Source organism: Aquarana catesbeiana, linkage group LG12, assembly GCF_042186555.1.
Source record: "Aquarana catesbeiana isolate 2022-GZ linkage group LG12, ASM4218655v1, whole genome shotgun sequence".
Classification (NCBI taxonomy): Eukaryota; Metazoa; Chordata; class Amphibia; order Anura; family Ranidae; genus Aquarana; species Aquarana catesbeiana.
The window spans coordinates 94,587,969-94,614,738 of NC_133335.1; the positions used below are offsets into that span (position 1 = coordinate 94,587,969).

Consider the following 26,770-nt stretch of genomic DNA (forward strand, 5'->3'; position numbering starts at 1 on the left):
TATAGATATATATCTATATCTATATAGATATAGATATAGATAGATAAATAGATATTTATTGATATATATAGACTATATCTATCTATAGATATATCTATATATAGATACATCTATTATATATATTTTTACATATATATATATATATATATATATCTATATATATATCTATAGATATATATCTATAGATATAGATATATCTATAGATATATATATAGATATATATATAGATATATGTATATATTTTTTTTTTAGATGTTCATGTCTCTGGCTGGGTTCACACTTGTGCGATGCGTGAACCAGCGTGATTCCTAAGTGGGTTTTCACATCGCACCTACATTGACATCTGCGCACCACTGCGGGTGTCAATGTAAAGTTAATGACACCCCCAGATCATTTCACAGATCGCAGTGCGAACTATGTAATGGTGCAGGAATCGGATCGCATGGGTGTTCACACCCATGCGATCCGATTCCAGTGCGGACCAAATAAAGGGTTCTGTACCATTTTGGTGCAAATGCAATATGATTTAGGGCCAGTTCCCACTGCTGCGGTGTCCGAGATCGGAAGTGATTCGCACCGCACTGCAGTGCAAAATCACATCCGATCTCTGTGCAATGCGATTTCAGCCATACAGGTAGTATTGCTAAATTTGCATTGCACTCGGACCAAACTCTTATGCCCCGTACACACGGTCGGACTTTGTTCGGACATTCCGACAACAAAATCCTAGGATTTTTTCCGACGGATGTTGGCTCAAACTTGTTTTGCCTACACACGGTCGCACAAAGTTGTCGGAATTTCCGATCGACAACCACGCGGTCATGTACACCACGTACGACGAGACTAGAAAAGGCCGGTTCAGAACCAAGCGCGGCACCCTTTGGGCTCCTTTTGCTAATCTCGTGTTAGTAAAAGTTTGGTGAGAGACGATTCGCGCTTTTTCAGACTCGTAGATTTCAGATCGTTTTCTGCCGTTCAGTTTGTGCTTGTGGGTTTGTATCTGCTCTTCAGTGCGTGCAAGCAAGTTCCGCGTGACTTTAGTCACTGTATTCTTGTTCGTTCGTTACTGGTTTTCAGGTCGCTCTTCACAGGCCTTGCTGTTCTTCAGTGCGTTCTGTTACTTCGTTCTGAGCAGCCGACCGTTTTCTAGCCATGTTTCGTATGCGTACTCCTCGTAGAGTTCGTGCTGTGCGGGGGCTTGGTGTTGGGGTCCTGACCTTGACACAAGTCCAGTCCATGAACAGGGTGGGGAGGAGTTCATGGACCAAGAATTGGTTGCTTCAGCGTGACCAGTTCTGTCATATGCCTTTGCTCCATGAGATCCGTGAGAATAATCCTGATGATTTCAGGAACTTTCTCCGGATGACGGACCCCGTGTTTCACCGTCTGTTGGCTTCGCTGACCCCCTATATCAGCAGGCAGGATACCTGCATGAGGCAAGCCATCACTCCAGAGCAGAGGTTGGTCGCTACCTTGCGGTATTTGGCCACAGGGAGAAGTCTGCAGGACTTGAAGTTCTCGACAGGCATCTCCCCCCAGGCTCTGGGTATCATCATCCCAGAGACCTGTTCTGCCATCATCCAGGTCCTGCAGAAGGACTATATGAAGGTAAGATTTTTAGCCTTTTATATCATATTTTATTGTATTGAATGTTTGCTAATATCTTGTATTTCTTTCCTCATTCCCTAATTACCATGATTGGAATATGCTGTGAATGTCCCCTTTGTCCTCATGCATGCTGGATTTTTATGTAATTATTATTTTATGTCCTTCATACATATTTGCCCTTCAATAACCTCTCCAGCATGGTGTCTCCTGCCCTATATTCACCTCATGTAGTCACTTAACAATGTATTTTATCAGCTCCATAGTAGTGCTTTACCCCAAACACCCCCTAAAATGTTTGTTAATGTTATTTTAGCTTTAAATTCAGGCAGAGTGCCAGAGGCTTTTTTTGTGGTGTCCACAAATTTTTGGTAACCCTCCCTCCCCCAACTGCTAAGTCAGCTGATCCCAATTCTCTATCCTCAATCATCTATCTGCTGACTTTGCCAAACCCATACACACTATACCCATCTCTTTACTGGTCAGATTTATGGATGAATTCCCCAAAGCATGTAGTGCAAGGGCCTGCCTGTATACTTTCCAATGGAACTGTTTAAAGTTTTTGTATCCTATTATTATCTTGATAGGTAATAGCAGAATGTCCAAATGTCCTCAAATGTGTACAATGTGTATTTATATCTTTGTATTCAGACACTTCTTACCTGTCCAGTGGTCTGCTAATAGTGTAACTAAGGAGGGGCTGTTCCAAGTAATACCCTGTATTTAGGCATTCATCTCAAAATGAAGTGAAGAGGGTTACCTGTCCAAGAGTTCCCCCCCCCTATGATGTTAGAAATGGCCCATGAGAGGGGGGGAGGGGGAATATGATAGGTGTACCTTATACTTTGGCCTTGTTAAATTCCCCTTATTAAATGCTATCTGGAGGTTGCCCCATAATGTTTGTGTATAATCTGCTTGCCATGTTTCTGTGAAAAAATAGTAATGTTTATTGTCTTTTCCTCAACAGTTTCCTTCCACGCCACAGGAATGGCAGACTGTGGCCTCCCACTTTGCCCAGCGGTGGGACTTTCCTAACTGCGGAGGGGCAATTGATGGGAAACACGTCCACATCGTCCCACCACCCAACTCGGGGTCGTACTATTATAATTACAAGGGGTTTAATAGTATAGTGATGTTGGCGGTGGTGTCGGCTAATTACGACTTCTTGTATGTGGACGTGGGGAAGAATGGCCGGATGTCCGATGGTGGAGTGATCGCCCAGACAGAGTTCTACAGGCGTCTCCAGAATGGCAGCTTGGACTTGCCACCTCCAGAGGACAATGTTGAAGGTCTCCCATTTGTGTTAGTTGCTGATGAAGCATTTGCGCTGGGGGACCACCTGATGCGGCCATTCCCGATGAGGACCCTCACCCCGGAACAGAGGGTTTTTAATTACCGGCTGGCCAGAGCCCGAAGAGTGGTGGAGAACACATTTGGAATCCTGGCCAGCCGGTTCTGATTATTTCTGACACCCATCCATATGGCGGAGTATAAACTGAACCATATAATACTTGCCTGCTGTGTTCTCCATAATTTTTTAAGAAAACATTCAGCCAACTATGCTGGCTCAGTTGGGCCTGAGGCCGGAATCCCAAATCCATCAACACTGACGGCGCTTGAAAGTGGCCGTCCTGGCTTGCCCTCCCTGAATGCCCGTGATGTCCGGTTACGCTACCTGGAGTTCTTTGCAGGTAGGGGGGCTATCAATATGCCAGAGAATCTGTGACACCTTTGTAAAATAAAAAACAAACAAAAGAAATTCTTGGTGGACATTTACTGCTTGTGTTTGTTTTAGCTGACCCTGACAGAAATGTTTTGAGTGCAGAAAATGTCGTGATTGGGTAACCTTATAAAAAATAGTGTTGGCTGGTACTTCCTAAATGCCAAAACACATTTCACTACAAGTGCACTTGCAACTGCACTGAACCTGCACTTGTAGTGCAAAGTGTAATTGCCCTTAGGAAATAACCCCCATTTGTGCATAAAACAGCAATTACATCACCCCAAAAGTGTTGTAGTGTTGAGACAATAATCCACACATTCTTGAGTAAGGCACTTTTTTATAGCTGCACAATCACATGTGCATTTCCGCAAGGTTTTTAAAACAAACCAACATGTTTGTTGTATAACAATGTTTGCAGTGGCATTATCAAAAATCGAAATATCCATTTCAGATAAAACAGGCCTGTGTAAAACCAACAAGAAAGCCAAAAAACTTGAACTTACAAAGTTCACATATGGTAAAACCTGAAGGCTATATCAGACATGAGTATTTAGGAACTGTGTTTGATATAGCGTTCAGATGGGGGGAAATCACCCCTGCAAAAGCCAAATTTGGAAGATGCACACCAAGTTCAGAATGTCAACATGTGCTATCTGCCATCAGGGGGGATCAAGGGACGTGTTTTGGGGGAGCAAGCCCTTCCTCAATGCGACTTTATAATTGAGGAAGGGGTTGCACCCCCAAAACGCGTCCATTGATCTCAGATAGCACATGTTGGCACACTGTGTGCATCCTCCAAATTTGGCTTTTCTAAACATTGTAAAAATTTTAGTTACATATAACAGGTGATTTTGTGGGGTTTAAATTCGCCCCAAAACATCAATGATGTTATTATTTTTTTTAATAACATCAGTGATTTGTTGCTGGATGTTTTGCAATTGGAGATTACACCCCATGATCTCCCCGATGAGTATTTGGGCACTTTCAGATGTAAAGCGTTCTGGATCACGATCACCTAAAAAGAGATAAAGAACAAAAAAAAAGTTCTCAAAAATCTGCCACCATCCATCTCTTTTACCTGAGTCTGTGGTCGCAGACACTCACCTGTTGTGGTGCCAATCTCCACCACATCTTCTTCTTCCTCCTGCTCTTCTTCTTGGGTTGGTATTTCCCCTTCTTCCAGAGGGGGGGGCTCTGGTCTCCTGGGATGAGGGGTGTCCTCCGAGTCTTTTCTCCCCTATGTAAAACAAAAATGGTATAATTAGCACACAGATATTTGATGGCAGAACTAGAAATAGGAAACATTGCTTGGAAGTGGGGTACAATTATCTATTTTAGCCGAGTTCCAAGATGTATATTTTTTATTGCCCTTTGTCAAACTGCAATACTTTACCTGTTTGGTACAAGCTTCACAGATGTAGCCCCCCCTATAGTATACACTGGAGCACCTGTGTGGCCCCCCTAATAAAAAGGGTGTTCTGGGGTCCCACACTAGTGCTCCAGTGTCCAGATGTGAAAACAGCTGCTCAGTGTCCTCTCCTTACACACAATCTAGTTTGCATTTCATTCTAGTAACAAACCCATCTACACAAACAAATATTTGGCATCCAAGTAGGCCCCCAAAAATGTGTGAAAATGCAATGGTGTTCTAGAGGCCGAAAGAAAAATGTTTGATACGAACGAATAATGGGCCCATGAACATTAAAGTTGACCTTTTGAAATGTTACAATTACTAAAAGCATATGGAGCAGAACGAACGTAATAAAGACAGAAATAATAGGAACACAGCACAACTACTTACTTTTTTGCAGCACTCTCCGGATCTTTCGGTACTGCTCTGGCTCTCTCAACTTCAGGTCCGACCACCGCTTCCTGAGCTGATCTTTAGACCTTCATACCCCGAAATTCCGCTCAAGACTCCTGACCACTTTCGCCATGATCTTGGCCTTTCTGATGTTGGGGTTGGGGTAAGGCCCATATTTTACGTCATAGTCGGACTTCTTCATGATGTCGACCATCTCCAACATCTCCCCAAACGACATATTTGTGGCCTTAAAACGTCTCCTTCTGGATCGGGACGTGCCTGGATCCGGGCTTTCCTCCTCCTCGTTGTTCGAATTAGCACGCACCTGCTGTAACTCCGCCATGTGCTCTTCACCCACTGCGCCGAACGAAAAGGGGCGGGGAATAGACTAGAAAGAACGTCAGGGGCGGGCGGAGTTACACGCATGCGCAGTGTGTATAAAGCATAACACGCGTGCGTATTACGTACGATCTGTGAGCGGAGGAAGGAGCATTGGACGCGCCGATCGTAAGAACGAAGGTAAGAGCCAAACTTGTGCCTATACTGCTTCTAGATTGAGGCCTATATTGTAACAAGATTAGGAGAGTTTTGTCTGACATTAGGCTTTGTCTTGTGTTGTGTCTTGCAGTGAACATGGATATCTTAATGAAAGATAATGACTTCATGTCAGTATTCATAGATATGCTAAGTGAGCTGCCCTGTCTGTGGGAGATTACCCACCCCCATTTCAAGAACCAAGCAAAGAGGAAGGCAGCACTGGAGCAATTGTGTGAAATTGTGAAGCAGGTGATCCCCACGGCAGACATCACTTATTTAAAGATTTTCATTGGTGGCCTGAGGAGCACATATCTAAGGGAGCGCAAGAAAGTCCAGGATTCACAGAGATCCGGAGCAGCAGATGACATCTATGTCCCCAGGATGTTGTACTACGACAGGCTGCACTTTCTGGCAGGCCAGACTGAACCCAGGCCATCCCTCTCAAGTCTTCCTTCCACGCTTCCTTCCCCCCCGGCTGAGGCTTCTGATGCCCAACCTGGGCCTTCCAGGCCACATGTGGAGGAGCCCAGATTGAGCCAGGTATAGCATTCCTCTAAATATTTCTGCTTGTCCAATCAATGATGATAACTAGATGTTAGTTGGGAGTACTAATTTAGGATTGTGATTGATGATGCAAAACATTACAACCATGTCCCTTTTTCATACACAGGGAAGTCTCAGCCAGGAGGTGGCCGGGCCGAGCCAGCTGGCTGATATCAAGGTCCCTCCACTACACCTGAAAACAGAAAGTGGCAGTAGGACGAGTGCCCTAGAGGAGGCGGCTATAGCATTCTTTTGGAGGGCTACAGAGGTCCTGGGAGCACCCCACACCAGGCAGGAGAACATTGCTGCATTCATAGCATATAAAATGCAGAGGATGGAGGAGGGCCAAAAAGCCATGTGTGAGGCCTTCATATCAGAGGCTCTGGAGAAAGGTATGAGTGGCCAAATTACACCTCACACACAGCTTTGGGATGGTCCTCCTCCTCCTCCTGCAGGTCCTCCTCCTCCTCCTCCCTCTCCTCCAGGTCCTCCCTGTCCTTTTCCAGGTCCTCCCAGTCCTCCTCCTCCTCCTCCTCCAGGTCCTACTCCTCCTCCTGCCACATCTCCAACTGCACAGCCACAGCCACAGCCCGGAAGGAAGCGTGGAAGGAAGACCAGACAGTGATTGCCCTGGGTTCAGTCTGGTTGGCCAAAAGATGCAGCCTCTTGTGGTACCACAGCCTGGGGACACAGATGTCATCTGCTGCTATCCGGATCTCTGGGACTTCTGGACCAGACTGCCCTCCCTTACATATGGACTCCTCAGGCCACCAATTTTGATGCTGAAGAATTGATGTCTGCCGTGGGGGTCCCAGGCTTCGCTAATTTCTCATGTTGATCCAGTGTTGCCTTCCTTTTTGTTTGGTTCTGATCCCTTAATAAAGGATTTTTGTTTTGAATTATACACTCCTATGTGTTTTACTTCAAAAAGGACAGTTGGTTTGTGAGGATTCAGGTACATTTCAAATATACAATGTGAAATGAACAAGGGACACCAACAACAAACAATCTCCTGGAGATTAAATAATAAAAGATATCAATGGTGTTGGGGTAACTTGACACACAAAACACACACAAAAATATTCTGGAGTAAAAATAAAAATAACATTGAGCAAAGATCAGCCTTGGAAAAAATCCAAACATTAAAGAAAAAAAAAGGCTGAAAATCCAAAAAAAAAAAAAATAAAAAAATAAAACTGTCAGATGTGACAACTAATAACAATATATTGAGGGAATCCCACTAAAAAAACACAAATAAAACTTTGTGAGAAGTGTGTGTGAATATGAGCAGCAAAACGACTTAATTCTTGTCACATTATAAAGAAGAAGAGAGTGCGCTGTATTAAACCATTTTTAACATTGCAGCGTGACGAAAGTGCTGTATCCATTGCGAACGCTAAGTTTACCAGAACGAGCTGTCCCGTGTCGGAATTTCTTCTGAGCATGCGTGGCACTTTGTGCGTCGGAACAGGCCACACACGGTCGGAATTGACGCGATCGGATTTTGTTGTCGGAAAATTTTATCTCCTGCTGTCCAACTTTGTGTGTCGGAAAATCCGATGGAAAATGTCCGATGGCGCCCACACACGGTCGGAATTTCCGACAACACGCTCCGATCGGACATTGTCCATCGGAAAATCCGACCGTGTGTACGGGGCATTACAGGACCCTTTTTTTGGTCCACAGCAGAATCGGAGCGCATGTTCACACCCATGCGATTCGATTACTGTCCGAGTTTGCAGATCGCACTGCGATATGCGAACTGATTTGGGGGTGTTGTTAACTTTTAGGCCCAGTTCACACTTGTGCGATGCCGGACATCGCACAGGCATCGCATGTAATTCGCAGCACACTGCCATTCACATTACATGCGATGTCTGTGCGTTGCGATATCAGCTATACAGGTAGTATGGCTGATATTGCACCGCATTCGGTGCAAACACGCACAGGACCCTTTTTTCTGTTCGGACCAGAATCGGATCGCATGTGTGTTCACACATATGCGATCCGATTCATGTCCGGACTGTCAGTTCGCAGTGCGATATGCAAGCTGAACTGGGGGTGTCGTTAACAATGTATTGACACTCCCCAGCGATTCGCATATGGCAGTGTGAACTGACATGCGAGTCGGTGCGATGCGGAAACCCGCAGTGGATTCGCAGTGTTCTCGCATTGCACCAGTTTATCAATTTTTATGTTTATCAATTATGAAATATATTTTATTTTAATTTATTAATAAATATTTATACTTGTATACTTTATTAAAATTATTTTTTTAATGATTATAAATGTATTTTGCATTTATATGAATGGTGTATAGCTGCATTACATATGTGCATTACATTCATTTACTATACACCATTCACATTTAAATAGGGACATGTATGATCTTTAAATATTGATAAAAACAATGTTTTTTTTATAATTAGGTTAATGTATATTGTGTAGGGGGAATTTAACTTTATTATTTTATTAATTTGTTGGGGAATAATGTGTGCTGATTTGTGTTACACTTTGTATTTTATGGTTCCTCATACTGTAATCCCGCTATATCACGCAAGATTATAGTGAGAGAAGCCATTCCCAGGAGTTCCCGGCATTTGTAGATCGCTCCTCAACTCAACATGAGAAGCGATCTACACACTTTCATAAACAGGCACTCAGAGGAGAGCGATCTCCTCTGAGAATGCCTGAGAACTGAAAAGCGGTATTTTACCGCACTTTCATAAAAGGACACCTTAGTAATCTTTAAATGTTTTGATAATAAAATGAGAACTTGTCACTATTGATACAACTATATTTTATGTCCCTGGAGAAAGTGTTACAGCGCTAACTCCCAATTAAATGGTCAGAGAGGTGTGTTGTAGGTGTTCTGGGGTATTTATTATGGCCAGTGGGCACATTCTTAATGGCATCAATCCTGATTTCACAATCTGATAAACAGAATATTATTTAGCAGAATGAGATTACAATTTCTCCTAGGTGGTCCATGTGTCATGTTATGGAAAAAGAATGGAAGTTGAGAGTTTGAGATGTATGAGAGTTCAATTATATGTCAATATCCTAGCCTCACCGATACACTATATTACCAAAAGTATTAGGACGCCATGTGGTGGAGGGGGGATTATGGTGTGGGTTGTTTTTCAGGGGTTGGGTTTGGCCCCTTAGTTCCAGTGAAGTGAACTCTTAAGGCGTCAACATACCAAGACATTTTGGCCAATTTCATGCTCCCAACTTTATGAGAACAGTTTGGGGATGGCCCCTTCCTGTTCCAACATAACTGCGCACCAGTGTACAAAGCAAGGTCCATAAAGACATGCATGAGCAAGTTTGGGGTGGAGGAACTTGACTGGCCTGCACAGAGTACTGACCTCAACCCGTTAGAACACCTTTGGGATGAATTATAGCAGAGACTGCGAGCCAGGCCTTCTTGTCCAACATCAGTGCCTGGCCTCAGAAATGCATTTTTGGAAGAATGATCAAACATTCCCATAGACACACTTCTAAACCTTGTGGACAGCCTTTACAGAAGAGTTGAAGCTGTTATAGCTGCAAAGCGTGAGCCAACTCAATATTGAACCCCACAGTCTAAGACTGGGATGCCATTAAAGTTCATGTGCGTGTAAAGGCAAGTGTCCCAATACTTTTGGTAATATAGTGTATGTATTCTTTAAACTGCACTAATCGAACTGCTTTTTCAACAGACTTGTGAAGAAAATGAGTGTGGCACTGGGGTTGATTTACTAAAACTTAAGAGTGCGAATTGTAGTGCAGCTCTGCATAAAAACCAATCAGCTTCCAGTTTTTTTTTTTTTTTTGGCAAAGCTTAATTGAACAAGCTGCAGTTAGAAGCTAATTGGTTTCTATGAAGAGCTTCACCAGATTTTACACTCTCCAGTTTTAGTAAATCAATCCCATTGTGTTCAATACCATGCTGACATTCTCCTCACAAAGTTCGGGGTGCACCCTACTATTATCACATTGGGTTCTTCTCCCAAAATGCTGTTGTCGGTTTGCACCAAACAAGCCTACAGTTAATGTGGTCAAACAACTCTATCTTTTATTCATCATTCTATAGCACATTGTTCCAGAAGGTTTGATCTTTGCCTTAATGTCCAATGTCAAACTGTAGTCTTTCTGTAATCCTTTTACCAGTTGAACCTGTCCACCTTACAGCATTAAATTACATAAATGAAAAACATTACTGTTACAGTGTTCTCTATTTAATGAATACATATAATAATATAATATTAATATAACACATAATTAAGACTGACTGACCGCATAAGACTGACTTGAGCATGGGAATATAATGTATAATGAAATTTTATTGAGTTTCAATCAATCTGGTGCTGGAGACGTCTGAGAGAAGGCTTTATGAGCGTTTGTTTCAATTTTTAGTTCAACCAACTTACATAAATTTAATGGGTAAAAGGTTCAAATAATCTCTTTGCTAGTTCATTGGACAGGAGGTAGTAACTTAGAAATAACCCCCCTGGGAGTTTTCTGACTGCTGCTATTGCTTGTGTTTTAAAAGGGAAGAGGTGATGTCTTAGGCCTGTCTTGAAATATACATTTGATTTGAAGGAAAAGGACATAGAGACCTATGTCAGTATAACATGGGGTTGGAACACTCACAGCCATTTTATTATAAGGATAATATATTTAAAGTAAAGCCCAATAAAATAAGGGCCCATGCACACTGATCAGTTTTTCTTCTGTTTTTGTCTTACCAAAAGCAGAAGAAAAATGCACAACCATTAAATCCTATGGAACTCCTTACACCAGTCAGTTGTGGGTCAGTTGTGTATTTAAAAGTCATGTATGCTGCATTTTTTGGTGCATGTTTGGTGGGGTAAAAAAAGTCCAACTCCCCATTTAAAAGAATGAAAAACACGGCCAAAACGCAAACTTGTGGTTGCATTTTTGGTGCGTTTTTAAGTCACATGTTCTTTTTTCACAGATGCAAAATGCACCAGAAACACTGCAGAAACGCATATGCATTTTTACTGCATTTTTGTAACAGCGCAGTGTGAAAGTGCCTTAACATTTAGTTTGGTAAAGTGCAGTGTATCCATTTTTGTTTAATATAATTCTTTATTGCATCTCAGTGTTGCTGATCCCCTGCAGCCAGTTCTTGTATATATGCATGCACTCTATTTATGGCTGCATAGTATTTCTCAGAGCGACTTTTCTGATGGTGATAACAATGAACCATACCTGCCTTGTCTGTGTAATATAGCCTCTACTGGAAGCCCACAGGATAATAATGAAGGGGTACAATTGGAACACAGGAACAAAGCATTGTCTCCCTTTAACAGTAAGAGTAATGACCTTCATGGCAGGAATACTAGGTGTTATTTAAATTATATCTGCAGATATAAAAACATTGAAAATGACTACTGAAATGACATTACCATGTTAACCATTCTACACCCCATCATTGTGGCTAAACAGCCAGATGGAGCTATTATAGGTGGGAGCACACACAAAGCTGCTGTTCCCGCTGTCATGTAATCACGCCATGTGACTCTTATGATGGCCAATCACATTGATCACCAATGAAAAACAGTGTAACATATTGGTGAGCCCTCCCCTTCAATTGTTTCCTGGTTTCTGGCCTAGGCCAAAATGATGTCATATATCCCAGGAGTCTACATGGGCATTTGTTTCATTCACCTGGAGGGGGGGGGGGACTTTATCTGCTAAGCATACCTTCCTGCTTGTATGACTGAGCTAAGGGCAGACGGATGTCAGGAATTAAATGCTACATAAATCGTCTGCCCTTATTTAAGATAGCCACAGCATGGAGACATGGATGGGTGGGTGAGTTTGCGTTGAATAACAAAAATGAATTAAATAGCGTTTTCAGTTTGTGGTTGTGGGCTTGTGACAGAGCCTGACATGTAGAGGGAGGCCTCTCTTACAGCGCCGGCTCAAGGACCACTGATGTTGTGACAGTGGCCGTGAGAGCACAGCGAGGTACAAGTGCCTGTAAGAAGTTCCATCAGCCGCGGCGGTGGATAGCAGGTGCTTTGCCAGTGATGGGTCAGAATGTAAAGGGTTGCCTCAAACACCATAATCTAGGGATAGGGGTAGGTACCATCATCCTTAGTAGAATATTGGGAAGGAATACCTAGGGCTGCCCAAAGCATGTCACCAGTGTATTGAGAAGAACGGGACTATCTCAGTACCCAAGGATTAGGCCAAGCTTATAATTTAAATAATTTATTAAAAAAAAGACATTATTAAAATTGGTTTGTACACAAAGTAATTTGTAAACAGTTGATTACAACTGTGCATAATTAGTACAGTTGGTTCCAAGAGAATAAATGAACCCCATAAATACTGTGGGGAGCTGTATAGTATAGATCGTGAAGCAATTCTCCATTTAAATAATGTATTTTTCTTAATAAATTGTTATTTTAATTATAAGCTTGGCCTAATGCTTGGGTACCTGAGATAGTCCTATTCTTCTCAATACACTGGTGGCATGCTTTGGGCAGCCCTAGGTATTCCTTCCCAGTGATGAGTCAGATCACTGGAACAGCAGATGATAGCAGACCCAAGACTGGGCAGGCAGCAGGTGCTTGACGGGCATCTGGCAGGTAGCAGGTGCAGAAGGACTAGCAGCACTTGAAGGTGAAAGGACCAGCAGGGACCAGGTAACATGCAGAGCAGGACGGGTAGATAACTGGATGCAAGGTCAGACGAGCCAGGTCAGCAACAGATGGGATGATACAGGCTTTGACAGCAGGCAGAGGATGGTCAGGATACGTCAGCAACGTAGATTCAGACAGAGGAGCAGGAGGCAATGCAAAATCCAGAGAAAGCCAAAGTCAGGGCAGGCCAGGTCAATCACAGGAATTCAACACAGAAGCAGATACAGGAACTCAGAAATAGCTTCAGATCAGACAGCAATTCACTAGTGCAGCTGCTGCACTTATATAGGCCACTTGCATGCTCTTGTGCACACACGCCCGCACATGTGCATATGCATAGCTCCCAGCTGTCCCTGATTTTGAAGGACTGTCCCTGATTTGGAGCAATCTTCCTCTGTCCCTCTTTCCACCTCATTTATCCCTCCATTTTGGTCTGATCTATATAGTTGTATATAAAATGCACTTTTTATCTTCCAAAAAGTATTTCTCAGTGATAAACATTTCATCCAAATTCTAAATTGCTGCATTTGCAAGTTTTAAAAGCCAATATAAAGGAATAGTAGCGGTAAAAAAAAGCACTTGTGGATTTCATTAGCTTTTTTTTGGTTTATTCTCCTTTAAGGTGTGTGGCAGGGGGTGTGTCCTATGCCTACATACATTTGCTAGTAGGTGTCCCTCATTCCCATGTCAAAATGTCGGGAGGTATGCATACGTGTGAAAATAGTACAGGCACCCGCAGGCCTGGGCCTGTGCATTTCGTGTGTGCCTTAGAGCTTCACTTGGGTCACGGCCAGCATGTCCCTGTCAGTGGTGCTCAGATCCAATTACATTTCACTTTTAAATCCTCCTGACTTCACCTGAGGAAGGAGCAAACAAAGGGTGGTGGGGTGTTAAAAGGCCACTGACCACCAATATTGTGTGATTGTTTTGGGGGTGTGTAAAGGGCCAGCGACCATGCCAGTCCAGAAGTGGCTAAAGATTATATATACATTTATGACTGGGTTTACAAAAACTTTAATCCCTGGTAAGCCAGGCTGGTATATTTTATAGGAGGAAACCTATGCATTTTATCATCAAATAATACAACACTGAATCAGTTCTGGAGGCTTGAATCCAACATATTTGCCAGCTGATATAATATAATTCTTGGGTATCCACTAGTTTTTAATTTGTCTATTTATCCACAGGCCTTTAACCTGGTGAGTGGATGTGTAACAGCATGAGTTTTTCTCTTCAGCCTTTATTTTATTGACTGAATGAGAATGTCTGTGTGCTTATATTGTAGACAGAAAATAGAGGTCATTGTGTCTGGTGTAAAGTAACCTTTTTTCTTAGAAAAGGAAAAATGAGAATGACAAGAACAGTTCTTCCTGTAATCAATAGGCCGTGTGTTTAAGTAGCTTTACTTGTCATTGTAGCTGAAATCAAAGCCCATTTTACTGCACAGAGTCACATATGGTTCAAAGCCATTAAACCATTACACATTTTTAATTTTGGAATAATAGGGTATTATAAGAAGTTTTGTCAGGTTTTTATGATTATCTGAGTCTCCACTGAGGAGATTCAACCTCCCTATGATAACTGTCACCAGGACAAAAAATCCAACATTTTACAGAAATATAAGAGAAAACTTCTACTGGGGACACTTTTCTTTTGATCGCCATCTAGGATGGGCTTTCTCTTTGTAGTAATTTCTTCACTTTCTGTTGAATCTCCAAGAATTCTTCTATGCATTAAGATGAAAAACCTTCTGTGCTGCAGCAGCCCCTCAGACCACCCCCCCCCCCTTTTACTTACCTGACCCCGATATTTCCAGCGACGAGAATGAGCACAGAAGCTCCAGCCGATGTCATTGGCTCCCCCTGCTGTCAATCAAATCCAGTGACACGGGAGCCGGGCGGCGGGGCTGAGTTCTGCTGTCTGTGTCAATGGACGCAGCAGCAGGACTAGGGAGCATGCCTGCACGAGTGCCCCCATTGATTGCGGGTCCCCGTGGGGGCACTCAAGAAGTGGAGGAGTCAGGAGCGCCACTGAGGGACCTCAGAAGAGGAGGATTAGGGCCGTTCTGTGCAAAACCCTTGCACAGAGGAGGTAAGTATACCACGTTTGTTATTATTATTATTTTTTTAAAACAAACCTTTAGTATCACTTTAATTCTACTTTTAATAGCATGTATAGTGAATAAGCTTGGCTTAGGCTATCTGCTCTGCACCATCAGTGGTAGCTTTTCACAATGCTGCTTACAGGCCAGAGCAGCTTGTAGACAGGGCCCAGGGTACCCAATCAGGGAGAGACTACACACACACAGACCTTGATGTTGTAATTATATTATATATAGGTTAGCAGTAATGTATCATGACAGATCATTTAGGCACTGATATAAAGAAATATATCAGTTGGAGTTCCCAGGCTTGGGTCTGTATTACCAAAGAAGGGCTTCCACTGGAGAGGTGGCAGTTTGCGGTGGACCGGGACAGCACTATAATGCTGCTGGAAAGAGCCCCATATTACTAGTGTGGATAGCGGGATGTTTTCTTTAGGAATGCATTTTACCTGATCTTACCCTACTTGTCTGGAACCTCTCCCTGCACTATGCACTTTACTTCACCAGTGGGGTTTCTGTCCCTGACTTACCACCCACTCAAGGTGTGCCCAAATGATGTGATTCAGCCTATAATAATATAGGGCCACACATCAAGATGGTTGCATGAGATCTCAAGAGATTACAGCATTTATTACAGTTATTTACAGCATTACAGCATTTATTACATGTATTATTACAGCATTTATTACAGATTACAGTTGGACAGTTCACCTCTCTGGGAGACTGAGGGAGTCTTTGAGGTTCAAAGACTTAACAGCTCATTGAATGCATCACAATTAAGGATGAGCTCCAACGTGTTTGCACAGCCCACGCCGGAGCTCATCCTTAATTACAATAAGTACAATTAAAGCTGAAGTCTTTTTGCACTCCCTGGTTCCTCTCTCTCAACATGCCAATGTATTTTAAAAAAAAACCTTTCTGTTTTTATTACATACTTTTATTTTTTACTTTATGTCATCACTGGGTTTCTGTGCGTCGCTATGCAATGCAAGCAGATCATTGTTGGTGGAAGTATCTGGCAGGGTGTTGTGCATAGCTTCTCGTAATATCATAGCACCCTGTTGTGGACAATGATGTTCCTCCAGCCAGCAAATAAGGTGTGTCCTATGTGACTTGCTGTAGATTCTAATGCACTGAGGGGTTTGTTTACTAAAGCTGGAAAGTGAAAAATCTAGTGCACTTCTGCATAGAAACCAATTAGCTTCCAGGTTTTATTGCCAAAGCCTAATTGAACAAGCTGAAGTTAGAAGCTGATTGGCTACTATGCACAGCTGCACCAGATTTGGGGTGCACCAGTTTTAATAAATCAACCCCACAGTGAGAAGCTCACAGTGTGCAGTGAAATCAAACTAACCATTTTTAGTACAGGAAAGGAGCCTCTACAACTGTTCAAAATGGTTTGTTCCACTCTGGTGGTTGAAGGAAGGGTATTTTATTTTCATGCACATCTGATACTTACTATGTATTGTACGTGTGAACTTTTATTGTTATGTCAAGTGTTCAGTATGTTCATAAAGTCTATTTTTTCTTTATTCTTCAGACCTTTCCGAGTTCAGCTGTAGAGAGCTGCATTCCACGCAGTATATAACGGACGGCCCATGTCGCAGTGTGAAGCCAACCAAAGAGCTGGTTTGTTCTGGTCAATGCTTACCTTCTCATCTCCTACCAAACTCCATAGGTCGAGGAAAGTGGTGGCGCCAGAGCTCATCAGATTTCCGCTGTGTGCCAGCCCACAGCCACACACAACGTATTCAGCTCCTATGCCCTGACAACGAAGTACGAACATACAAGATCAGAGTGGTCACATCATGTCGCTGCAAACGCTACACTCGCTTCCACAACCAGTCAGAGCTGAAAACTATTGGCAAGGAAACGGTGAGGACTTCCAAGAACAAGAAGCCTCATCTTGCCAGGGTTAGACATAAATCAAATCACCATGAGCTAGAAAATGCCTACTGATCAACCAATAATAAATCAGAGGTTTATGTATATGTATGTTTTAAGAAATATACAAATAGTGTTGATTCATACAGCACACCGATTGAATCTGGATACATTCCTATAGATTATAGTTTAGGGATTATCTAGACTAAACTGAGTAGGAATCCAAGGAGCGATTATTGAAGGATGGCTGAACTGAAGTAGGGGATAGAATATATTGAATATATCCTTTAGTCAGTAATATTTTATTCTGTACTGAATAGTGAGGTCATCATGTATTTTTCGTCATAAGTTAATGTCTATGCAGTTTTGATACATGATTGTCAGGCATAGATTGAGGTGCCTATATTAAGAGAACTTTGCAATTTGTGGGCTTGATTTACACATGTTGTCAGCAATGGTAAATTGTATTTTCCCTGTTGCTTCCCTGCACGTGTAACCCTGTTCATGCAAATACATAAGGGATAACGTCCCTGATCAACAAATCATTTCTAGGATGTAGATTTCTAGTTAAATGAACAAAAAAGTAGATGAAGAAATAGTAAAGATCTACAACCTCAAGGCTTTATTAAATATAAAGAGAAAAATGTTGACGGAAGTTTGAAAATAAATATGTAAATAAATAAATATATATATTGAAAAGTATGGATTATAAATAAAACCCCTCCACCTCCCAAATGTAATATCCATATATTATTTATATATTCAGATATACTTATGGTATACCTTGTTACGCTAAGAAAGACATAATATATTTAAAAATGATTTTGCTTGATAAATTAAAATTTCTAATGCTCGATCCATTGATTTAAGTAAAGCTGACTATACACTATGCAAACTGCAACGTGTCCTGATGAACAATCTGAAAATCTCTCCATGGGTGGCCCTGTTGCATCCTCTAAATAAAATATTTTTAAAAATGTATATACTGTATATATTATTGTTGCACACAACATTTTGTAGTTTTTACATTTTAGGTTTAATAGGAGGATTGATTTTTGGATTTTATAATTTAGGCGCTTCGGTTTATCTCAATATCTATACTACAAAAGCAGCAAAGGATGTGCAATAATTGTGTTACAATTCTTTTATACAGTATGTTCATGTTATTCCTAACATGAATGGAGTTGATGAGTTCCATATATAGACAGGTAAAAAGTGCGAGCAACAAAAAGAAATACAAAAATTGTCAAAAAATAAGCAAAATGATAATATAGATTAATAAAAATAAAATATAAACTTGCATTGTTTTAACTATTATCCAGGGACATTTATAAACCTGGTTAATTTTAAAAGACCCTCTTACTATAGAGTCATTTAAAAACTCAAGGCAAATTATAAAACAAGATGCTGTGTACGTACCATTACAGCGGCCTGTATGCTCTACCATATTGTGAATGCCAGGCCTGAGGTTAAAAATGTGTTACTGTAAGAGAATATATTTTATTATATTTATATTATGTGACCAAGTATTTAAATGGAAAGTGCTATATAGTCTTCATATTACACATTGCCTATGCAGTATTTCTTTGAAGAAAGGCATGTTTTCATAACATGTTGCTTGTCAGAGTTATATTACTGTTTTCCAGAAAATTTATTTTAATTAGGTAAGGTCACACAATATTTCTTTGAACGTCAGAAAACCTATAAATGAAGATTAGGTCCTGCAAATGATGATTGGCACCAGAGACTTCAGAATACATTGTTACAGGTTGGCCTGGACATTTTTAAACTTTAACACCTACTGTATGCAAATGGCAACTTTTTGAAAAGTCTGCTCATAGGATCACTCCACTGTGTCCCTCAAATTAATGCAGAACCTCAGCACCCCACTGAAATGCACCTGGACACTGTGCACTGGAGGCAGAAAGCCGGCCATAGATGGTTCAAATCTCAGGGTTAAGCAGGAACCAGCCGAGATTCCAACCATGCATGGGCAGGCTGAATGTACCATGTATGGGCAGGCTGAGCGTACCATGTATAGGGAGGCTGAATGTACCATGTATAGGGAGGCTGAATGTACCATGTATAGGGAGGCTGAATGCACCATGTATAGGGAGGCTGAATGTACCATGTATAGGGAGGCTGAATAAACCATGTATGGGCAGGCTGAATGTACCATGTATGGGCAGGGTGAATGTACCCAAGTTGATCGATCAATCAACTTGGGCACAACCAGCCTGCCGGATTTTACATGCAATTATCGCTAATGGCTGTATAGTTGTTAACAATAATCACTGTGTTCTCCTGGCGGGATAGGATTCCCTTGAGCCCACCCCCTCCCCCCTGCAGGGAGAAGACAATGGCTCTGTGGGATTGATTCCCCTGTCAGTACTGTCTGTGTTGATGGGGGAATTGCAACCCATGGTTGCAGGAAAGAAATTTGCTCCGTCTATGGACAGCCTTAATGCAAGGTGATACAATCTGATAGGTTTGCCTAAATTTTTTCAATTATTTGCAGTAATCATAAGCAGAAGCTACAAAATATGAGACAGCTAAAACAATATATTACAGAGCATCTCAAGCAAAATGCTTAAATGTCCAGTAAATAATACCGATCTAGGTCATGTAAATATACAGATTTGAATTTCTGTATTGTAAATATAATACAGTTGTAACCTTAGTGTAAATAGGATTTAGGGCCCATGATCCTGGGCTATCACTTCTTTGGCTGTGGTGCATTGCAGTAACCACAGTACATGGTAACATGTGTTGTGGCGTGTTGTGGTGTAGGTTTTTTTGGACACCTTGATGTGCTGCCAGCCCAGTCATTTCAATAGACTGCATTAAAACAATGCATGTTAACACTTGTAAAAACATCAATGTAACGCACCAGAAAAGTGTGACTCCAGGTTCACTATGAGCTTTGTGCATTGTATTTGTTCCGCCCATTCATTTGATTGGGATTCCTAATGCACCAAATCCAACAAAAATGGTGCATGTACCATTTTTGGCAGCACAGCACAATACACATCAGTGTGTTTCCATGCAATGTGCTGCAATGCCCATCCATAAACAAAGTACACTAGGGTGCATTTCAGTATGAATAGAAATGCATTTCACAAGTGAATATAACAATGTAATACAGCAATGCAGTAGTGTGAATGAGCTCCTTATTATATAAAATAGATTTCTATGTAATCAGTACATATAACCTTATCTCAGATATTTATATTGTGACATCATTTTATCACATAAATAACTGCATAGGTATCATTCATTGTCTAACTGGAACAAACAATGCATTGGAATAGAATACTGATAATACTGCAATGTTTTCCTATGTTCATAGATATTTGAAATATTAAACCCACATTGAAGGAACTATGGGGTAGATTTAATAAAACTGGAGAGTGCAAAATATGGTGCAGTTCTGCATAGACACCTATCAGCTTCCAGGCTATTTTAGTTAAAGCTTAAAGTGATTGTAAACTCAGAAGGTTTTTTATTTTAATGCATTCTATGCATTAAGATAAAACACCTTCTGCGTGTAGCAGCCCCCCTCAGCCCCCCAATACTTAACTGAGCCCCATCTCGATCCAGTGATGTTGCAAGAGAGATTCGGCTGTCTGGGACTCTCCCACCTCATTGGCTGAGACAGCAACAAAGCGCCATTGGCTCCCAGTGCTGTCATTCAAAGTCAGTGAGCCAATGCGGATAGAGAGGGGGTGGAGCCGGGCCCTGGTTCCATGTCTGAATGGACACAGGGAGCAGTGGCTTGGCTTGGGTGCCCCCATAGCAAGCTGTTTGCTGTGGGGGCACTCAACAGGAGGGAGGGGCCAAGACTGCCGAAGAGGGACCCGAGAAGAGGAAGATCTGGGCTGCTCTGTGCAAAACCACTGTACAGGGCAGGTAAGTATAACATGTTTGTTATTTTTAACAACAACAAAAAAACAAGACTTTAGTATCGTTTTTAATTGAAGAAGCTGAAGTTAGAAACCGCTGGGCTACCATATTTTGCAATCTCCAATTTTAGTAAATCAACCCATATGTGTTATTGCCAATTAAAAGAATACCTTATGTTATGAGAGTTAAATATGTCAAGGATTTCATTTCAAAAGAATCAGGTAAATCCAGCAATCATATGTTTGTGTAGAATTATTCAAATTGGGAAGGCAGAATTTGAGGTTGCTGTAGTCGCTGCATTATCCTTATTCAATGCACTGTTTAAATTCTTTATTTTTTTAATAAGCCAAAATGATCTACTGTTACCTTTTTATATTCTAAAAGGTAAAGGCCATGTTATAGTAACAGTAAAACAAATGTGGTCATTTTTACTTTCCTTAAAATATAAGTTTGGATATAGAGATATGTTTAAAGTTTATTATGTAATGAATTAATAAGTAATATTATATAGCCCATCATTGTACAATGTGTGAGGCCCAATGCAGATTTAAGAGATTATCTATTTATTTTTCTGTTATTTATTTAAGTCCACATGTGTTGCTGTAAAGGGCATAATGCATAATTTCCTTAAAATGTATTCTAATTTTCTTGCAGATTTCTTAACCTATTGTTAATAAAATATTGATTAAATATTAATATCTGCGTACAAATTTTGATTTGCTTATTGTATGGGAAGAAAACTTCAACTTTAGTAGTACAGTCAATATGGTGACATTTCTACCGTATTCACAACTCAAGAACTCAAAACAGCTACAAACAGGAATAGTAACTCAAAACAAGAGCAGTGCTATCATCTATTCATATAAACATTGCACTTATTGTGATTCACCATTCAGATACATTGTAGGAATACAATTATGTGCATGCAGCAACCATAAGTATTATATGCAGTTGTTTTTTTATTCACAGATATACACATATATTTATATATACACACACACAGAGGATTTTTTAGTTTACTTGTCACACATGTTGTTGAATGTTACATTTTGAGGGTTGAGCACTAGATGTGAATCAGGGGGCATGGGGGTTTTCCTAATCTATCTATCTATCTATCTATAGATATAGATATAGATATAGATATAGATATAGATATAGATATAGATATAGATATAGATATAGATATATCTATATCTATATCTATATATATATATATATATATATATATATATATATATATATACACACACATACACACACACAGTATCTCACAAAAGTGAGTACACCCCTCAAATTTTTGTAAATATTTTATTATATCTTTTCATGTGACAACACTGAAGAAATGACACTTTACTACAATGTAAAGTAGTGAGTGTACAGCTTGTATAACAGTGTGAATTTGCTGTCCCCTCAAAATATCTCAACACACAGCCAATAATGTCTAAACCGCTGGCAACAAAAGTGAGTACACCCCTAAGTGAAAATGTCCAAATTGGTCCCAAAGTGTCAATATTTTGTGTGGCCAACATTATTTTCCAGCACTGCCTTAACCCTTATGGGCATGGAGTTCACCAGAGCTTCACAGGTTGCCACTGGAGTCCTCTTCCACTCCTCCATGACGACATCACTGAGCTGGTGGATGTTAGAGACCTTGCGCTCCTTCATCTTCACTTTGAGGATGCCCCACAGATCCTCAATAGAGTTTAGGTCTGGAGACATGCTTGACCAGGCCATCACCTTTACCCTCAGCTTCTTTAACAAGGCAGTGGTCATCTTGAAGGTGTGTTTGGGGTCATTATCATGTTGTAATTCTGCTCTGCGGCCCAGTCTCTGAAGGGAGGGGACCATGCTATGCTTCAGTATGTCACAGTACATGTTGGCATTCATGGTTCCCTCAATGAACTGTAGCTCCCCAGTGCTGGCAGCACTCATGCAACCCCAGACCATGAAACTCCCACCACCATGCTTAACTGTAGGCAACACTTGTCTTTGTACGTCTCACCGCCACACACACTTGACACCATCTGAACAAAATAAGATTATTTTGGTCTCGTCAGACCACAGGACATGGTTCCAGTAATCCATGTCCTTAGTCTGCTTGCCTTCAGCAAACTGTTTGTGGGCTTTCTTGTGCATCATCTTTTAGAAGAGGCTTCCTTCTGGGACGACAGCCACGTAGACCAATTTGATGCAATGTGCGGCATATGGTCTGAGCACTGACAGACTGACCCCCCACTTCTTCAACCTCTGCAGCAATGCTGGTAGCACTCATACGTCTATTTCCCAAAGACAACCTCTGGATATGACCCTGAGCACGTGCAATCAACTTCTTTGGTCGACCATGGCGAGGCCTGTTCTGAGTGGAACCTGTCCTGTTAAACCACTCTATGGTCTTGACCACCGTGCTGCAGCTCAGTTTCAGGGTCTTGGCAATCTTCTTATAGCCTAGGCCATCTTTATGTAGAGCAACAATTCTTTTTTTAGATCCTCAGAGAGTTCTTTGCCATGAGGTGCCATGTTGAACTTCCAGTGACCAGTATGAGAGAGTGAGAGTGATAACACCAAATTTTACACACCTGCTTCCCATTCACACCTGAGAACTTGAACGCTAATAAGTCACATGACACCGAGGAGGGGAAATGGCTAATTGGGCCCAATTTGGACATTTTCACTTAGGGGTGTACTCACTTTTGTTGCCAGCGGTTTAGACATTAATGGCTGTGTGTAGAGTTATTTTGAGGGGACAGCAAATTTACACTGTTATACAAGCTATACACTCACTACTTTACATTGTAGCAAAGTGTCATTTCAGTTCAGTTCAATTCAGGAGTGTACATACTTTTGTACATACTTTTGTGAGATACTGGGGTTTATTTACTAAAGACAAATCCACTTTACACTGCAAGTGCACTTGGAAGTGCAGTCGCTGTAGATCTGAGGGGAAGATCTGAGATGAGGGGAAGCTCTGCTAATTTTATCATCCAATCAAGTGCAAGCAAAAATGCTGTTTTTTTTTTGTCCCCCTCAGATCTACAGCGACTGCACTTCCAATTGCACTTACAGTGCACTTGTAGTGCAAAGTGGATTTGCCTTTAGGAATAGCCTTCAGGAATATTTCACTTGGTATGATGCCCAATGGAAGAAACTCGCTTGAAGCAAGTCATATGGAGGTCAAACCGATGTCATAGACATACAGTCAGGTCCATAAATATTGAGACATCAACACAATTCTAATCTTTTTTGGCTCTATACACCACCACAATGGATTTGAAATGAAACGAACAAGATGTGCTTTAACTGCAGACTTTCAGCTTTAATTTGAGGGTATTTACATCCAAATCAGGTGAACGGTGTAGGAATTATAACAGTTTGTATATGTGCCTCCCACTTTTTAAGGGACCAAAAGCAATGGGACAATTGGCTGCTCAGCTGTTCCATGGCCAGGTGTGTGTTATTCCCTCATTATCCCATTTGCATGGAGCAGATAAAAGGTCCAGAGTTCATTTCAAGTGTGCTATTTGCATTTGGAATCTGTTGCTGTCAACTCTCAATATGAGATCCAAAGAGCTGTCACGATCAGTGAAGCAAGTCATCATTAGGCTGAAAAAACAAAACAAACCCAACTGAGAGATAGCAAAAACATTAGGTGTGGCCAAATCAACTTTTAAAACAAATTGTAGCGCTAAAAACACACGAAAAAATAATAATGATAATAAATATAAAGTTCAAAGTGCATATAAACGTAATGTCCCAGGAAAAGCAAGTGTGTGATCCAAAAGAACAAAAATGCACAGTGCAAATAAATGATCTGTATATCAATCTTGTCTGCTTCACAACCTTCAGCTTGTATATCATCGATTAAAGCGAATAGATGGAATACGCTTACCAGAGAGGTTGGATTCTACTGCCGTAAGCATAGAATCAATGAAGATTATTGCCACCCAGGGCGAAGTGGTGAGATGTTGGAGGCAAGGGTAGAGCCTTTACCAGGCCGGGACGTCCCCTCTCTCCCACCGAAGCAGAGCCGGAAATGGATTCCAAAAGTGGTTTCTCAGTTTCCCAGGATATGTGGAGAAAAGAAGGAATGCTCCCACATAGTGTAACTTCTGGGTGTTTTTATTCAAAAAAACCACGGTACATAAAAATGTGATCACAAAGATAAAATAAAGAGCAGTGTATAAGGTCTATAAAAAACCGCCCTACGCGTTTCGGTCCAATGACCTTCAACAGAATCCAACCTCTCTGGTAAGCGTATTCCATCTATTCGCTTTAATCGATGATATACAAGCTGAAGGTTGTGAAGCAGACAAGATTGATATACAGATCATTTATTTGCACTGTGGATTTTTGTTCTTTTGGATCACACACTTGCTTTTCCTGGGACATTACGTTTATATGCACTTTGAACTTTATATTTATTATCATTATTATTTTTTCGTGTGTTTTTAGCGCTACAATTTGTTTTAAAATTTGTTTTCCTTTTGTCACATGGCTTTGTAGCAGCTGCTGTTATCTCTTTTGGGTAGCGCATTAATCATTCCCCCTTTTTCATGGCCAAATCAACTGTTTGGAACATCCTTAAAAAGAAAGAACGCACCGGTGAGCTCAGCAACACCAAAAGACCCGGAAGACCACGGAAAACAACTATGGCGGATGACCGAAGCGTTGCGACGCACGGGGATGGAGAACGGCGACAAATTCAAAAAGTAAAACACACAATACATACAGTACACTGTAATCTTACAGATTACATTATTGTATCAATTTATTTGACATCCCTTTTGTCCCTAGTGGTCTGTCCAGTGCCCTGCATGCAGTTTTATATCATAAATACTGTTCTTTCTGCCTGGAAACTGGAGATTGTCCATAACAACCAAAACCGTCCCTTTACATCAAAAGTGGTTTTAGACCAGTTAGAAAACAGCGATAAAAATTAGAATCACTTGCAGTATTGAACGATAGTGATTTGTGGGGAAATCCGTCATCAAACACTGAAAGTAATGACAGCGACAATTCTGCAACTGAGCAAATTTCAGTGTTTTTGATTTGATTACATTATTGAATAATTTTGATTACTATTATATTATTATTTATTATAATTATTTATAGTTATTTATTATATTATAATTTATTATTTCGTTTTTCAAACTGTATCATACCTGGGATGTCTACTAGACTCTTGTTTGGACAGATTTAAGTGAGTTATTCCTAAGAATTACAGGCCTATAATATAAAACGCCAAATTTCCATGCAAAATAATTGCTTTCAGCATCAAAAATCTGAAATAATCATACCGCCAGGGAGGTTAAGTAAAGTAGTATTCAGGTGCATCTCATAAAATTTTAATCTCTTTAAAAAGTTAATTTATTTCAGTAATACAATTCAAAAAGTGAAACTCATATATTTTATATATATGCTTTACACACAGAGTGATATACCGTATTTATCAGCGTATAACGCGCACAGGCATATAAGCACCCCAATTTAAGAGGGAAGTTTCAGGGAAAAAACTTTTTTTTAAATAAACTACTTTGAAGCAAAATAATGGTCAGTGAGCATCAATGCAGCCTGATTAGTGCCCATCTGCAGCTTCAGTGCAGCCTGATCTGTGCCCATCTACAGCCTGATCTGTGCCCATCTGCAGCCTGATCTGTGCTCATCTGCAGCCTGATCCGTGCCCATCTGCAGCCTGATCAGTGCCCATCTGCGGCCTAATCAGTGCCCATCTGCAGCCTAATCAGTGCCCACCTGAAGTCTAATCAGTGCCCACCTGCAATCTAATCAATGCCCATCTGCAGCCTAATTAATGCTCACCTGCAGTCTAATCAGTGCCCAGCTGCAGTCTAATCAGTGCCCATCTGCAGTCTAATCAATGCCCATCTGCAGCCTAATCAGTGCCCACCTGCAGTCTAATCTGTGCCCACCTGCAGCATTGCTCAGTGTCCATCTGCAGCCTTGCCGTTATATATGATGCCATCGAGGGATAGGTGGGGACGAGCGCTACC

The 26,770-nt window shown here is 41.1% G+C and overlaps 1 protein-coding gene across 1 annotated transcript in view; it reads left to right on the forward strand.

The window, feature by feature from the left end:
* Positions 1-21,461, forward strand: part of SOST (sclerostin) — a 58,433-nt gene extending 36,972 nt beyond the window's left edge. The window contains exon 2 of the mRNA XM_073608221.1: positions 16,519-21,461. Coding sequence (XP_073464322.1) covers positions 16,519-16,937 — 419 coding nt within the window. The 3' untranslated portion in view covers positions 16,938-21,461. The remainder of the gene's footprint in view (positions 1-16,518) is intronic.
* The last annotated feature ends 5,309 nt before the right edge of the window (positions 21,462-26,770 follow it).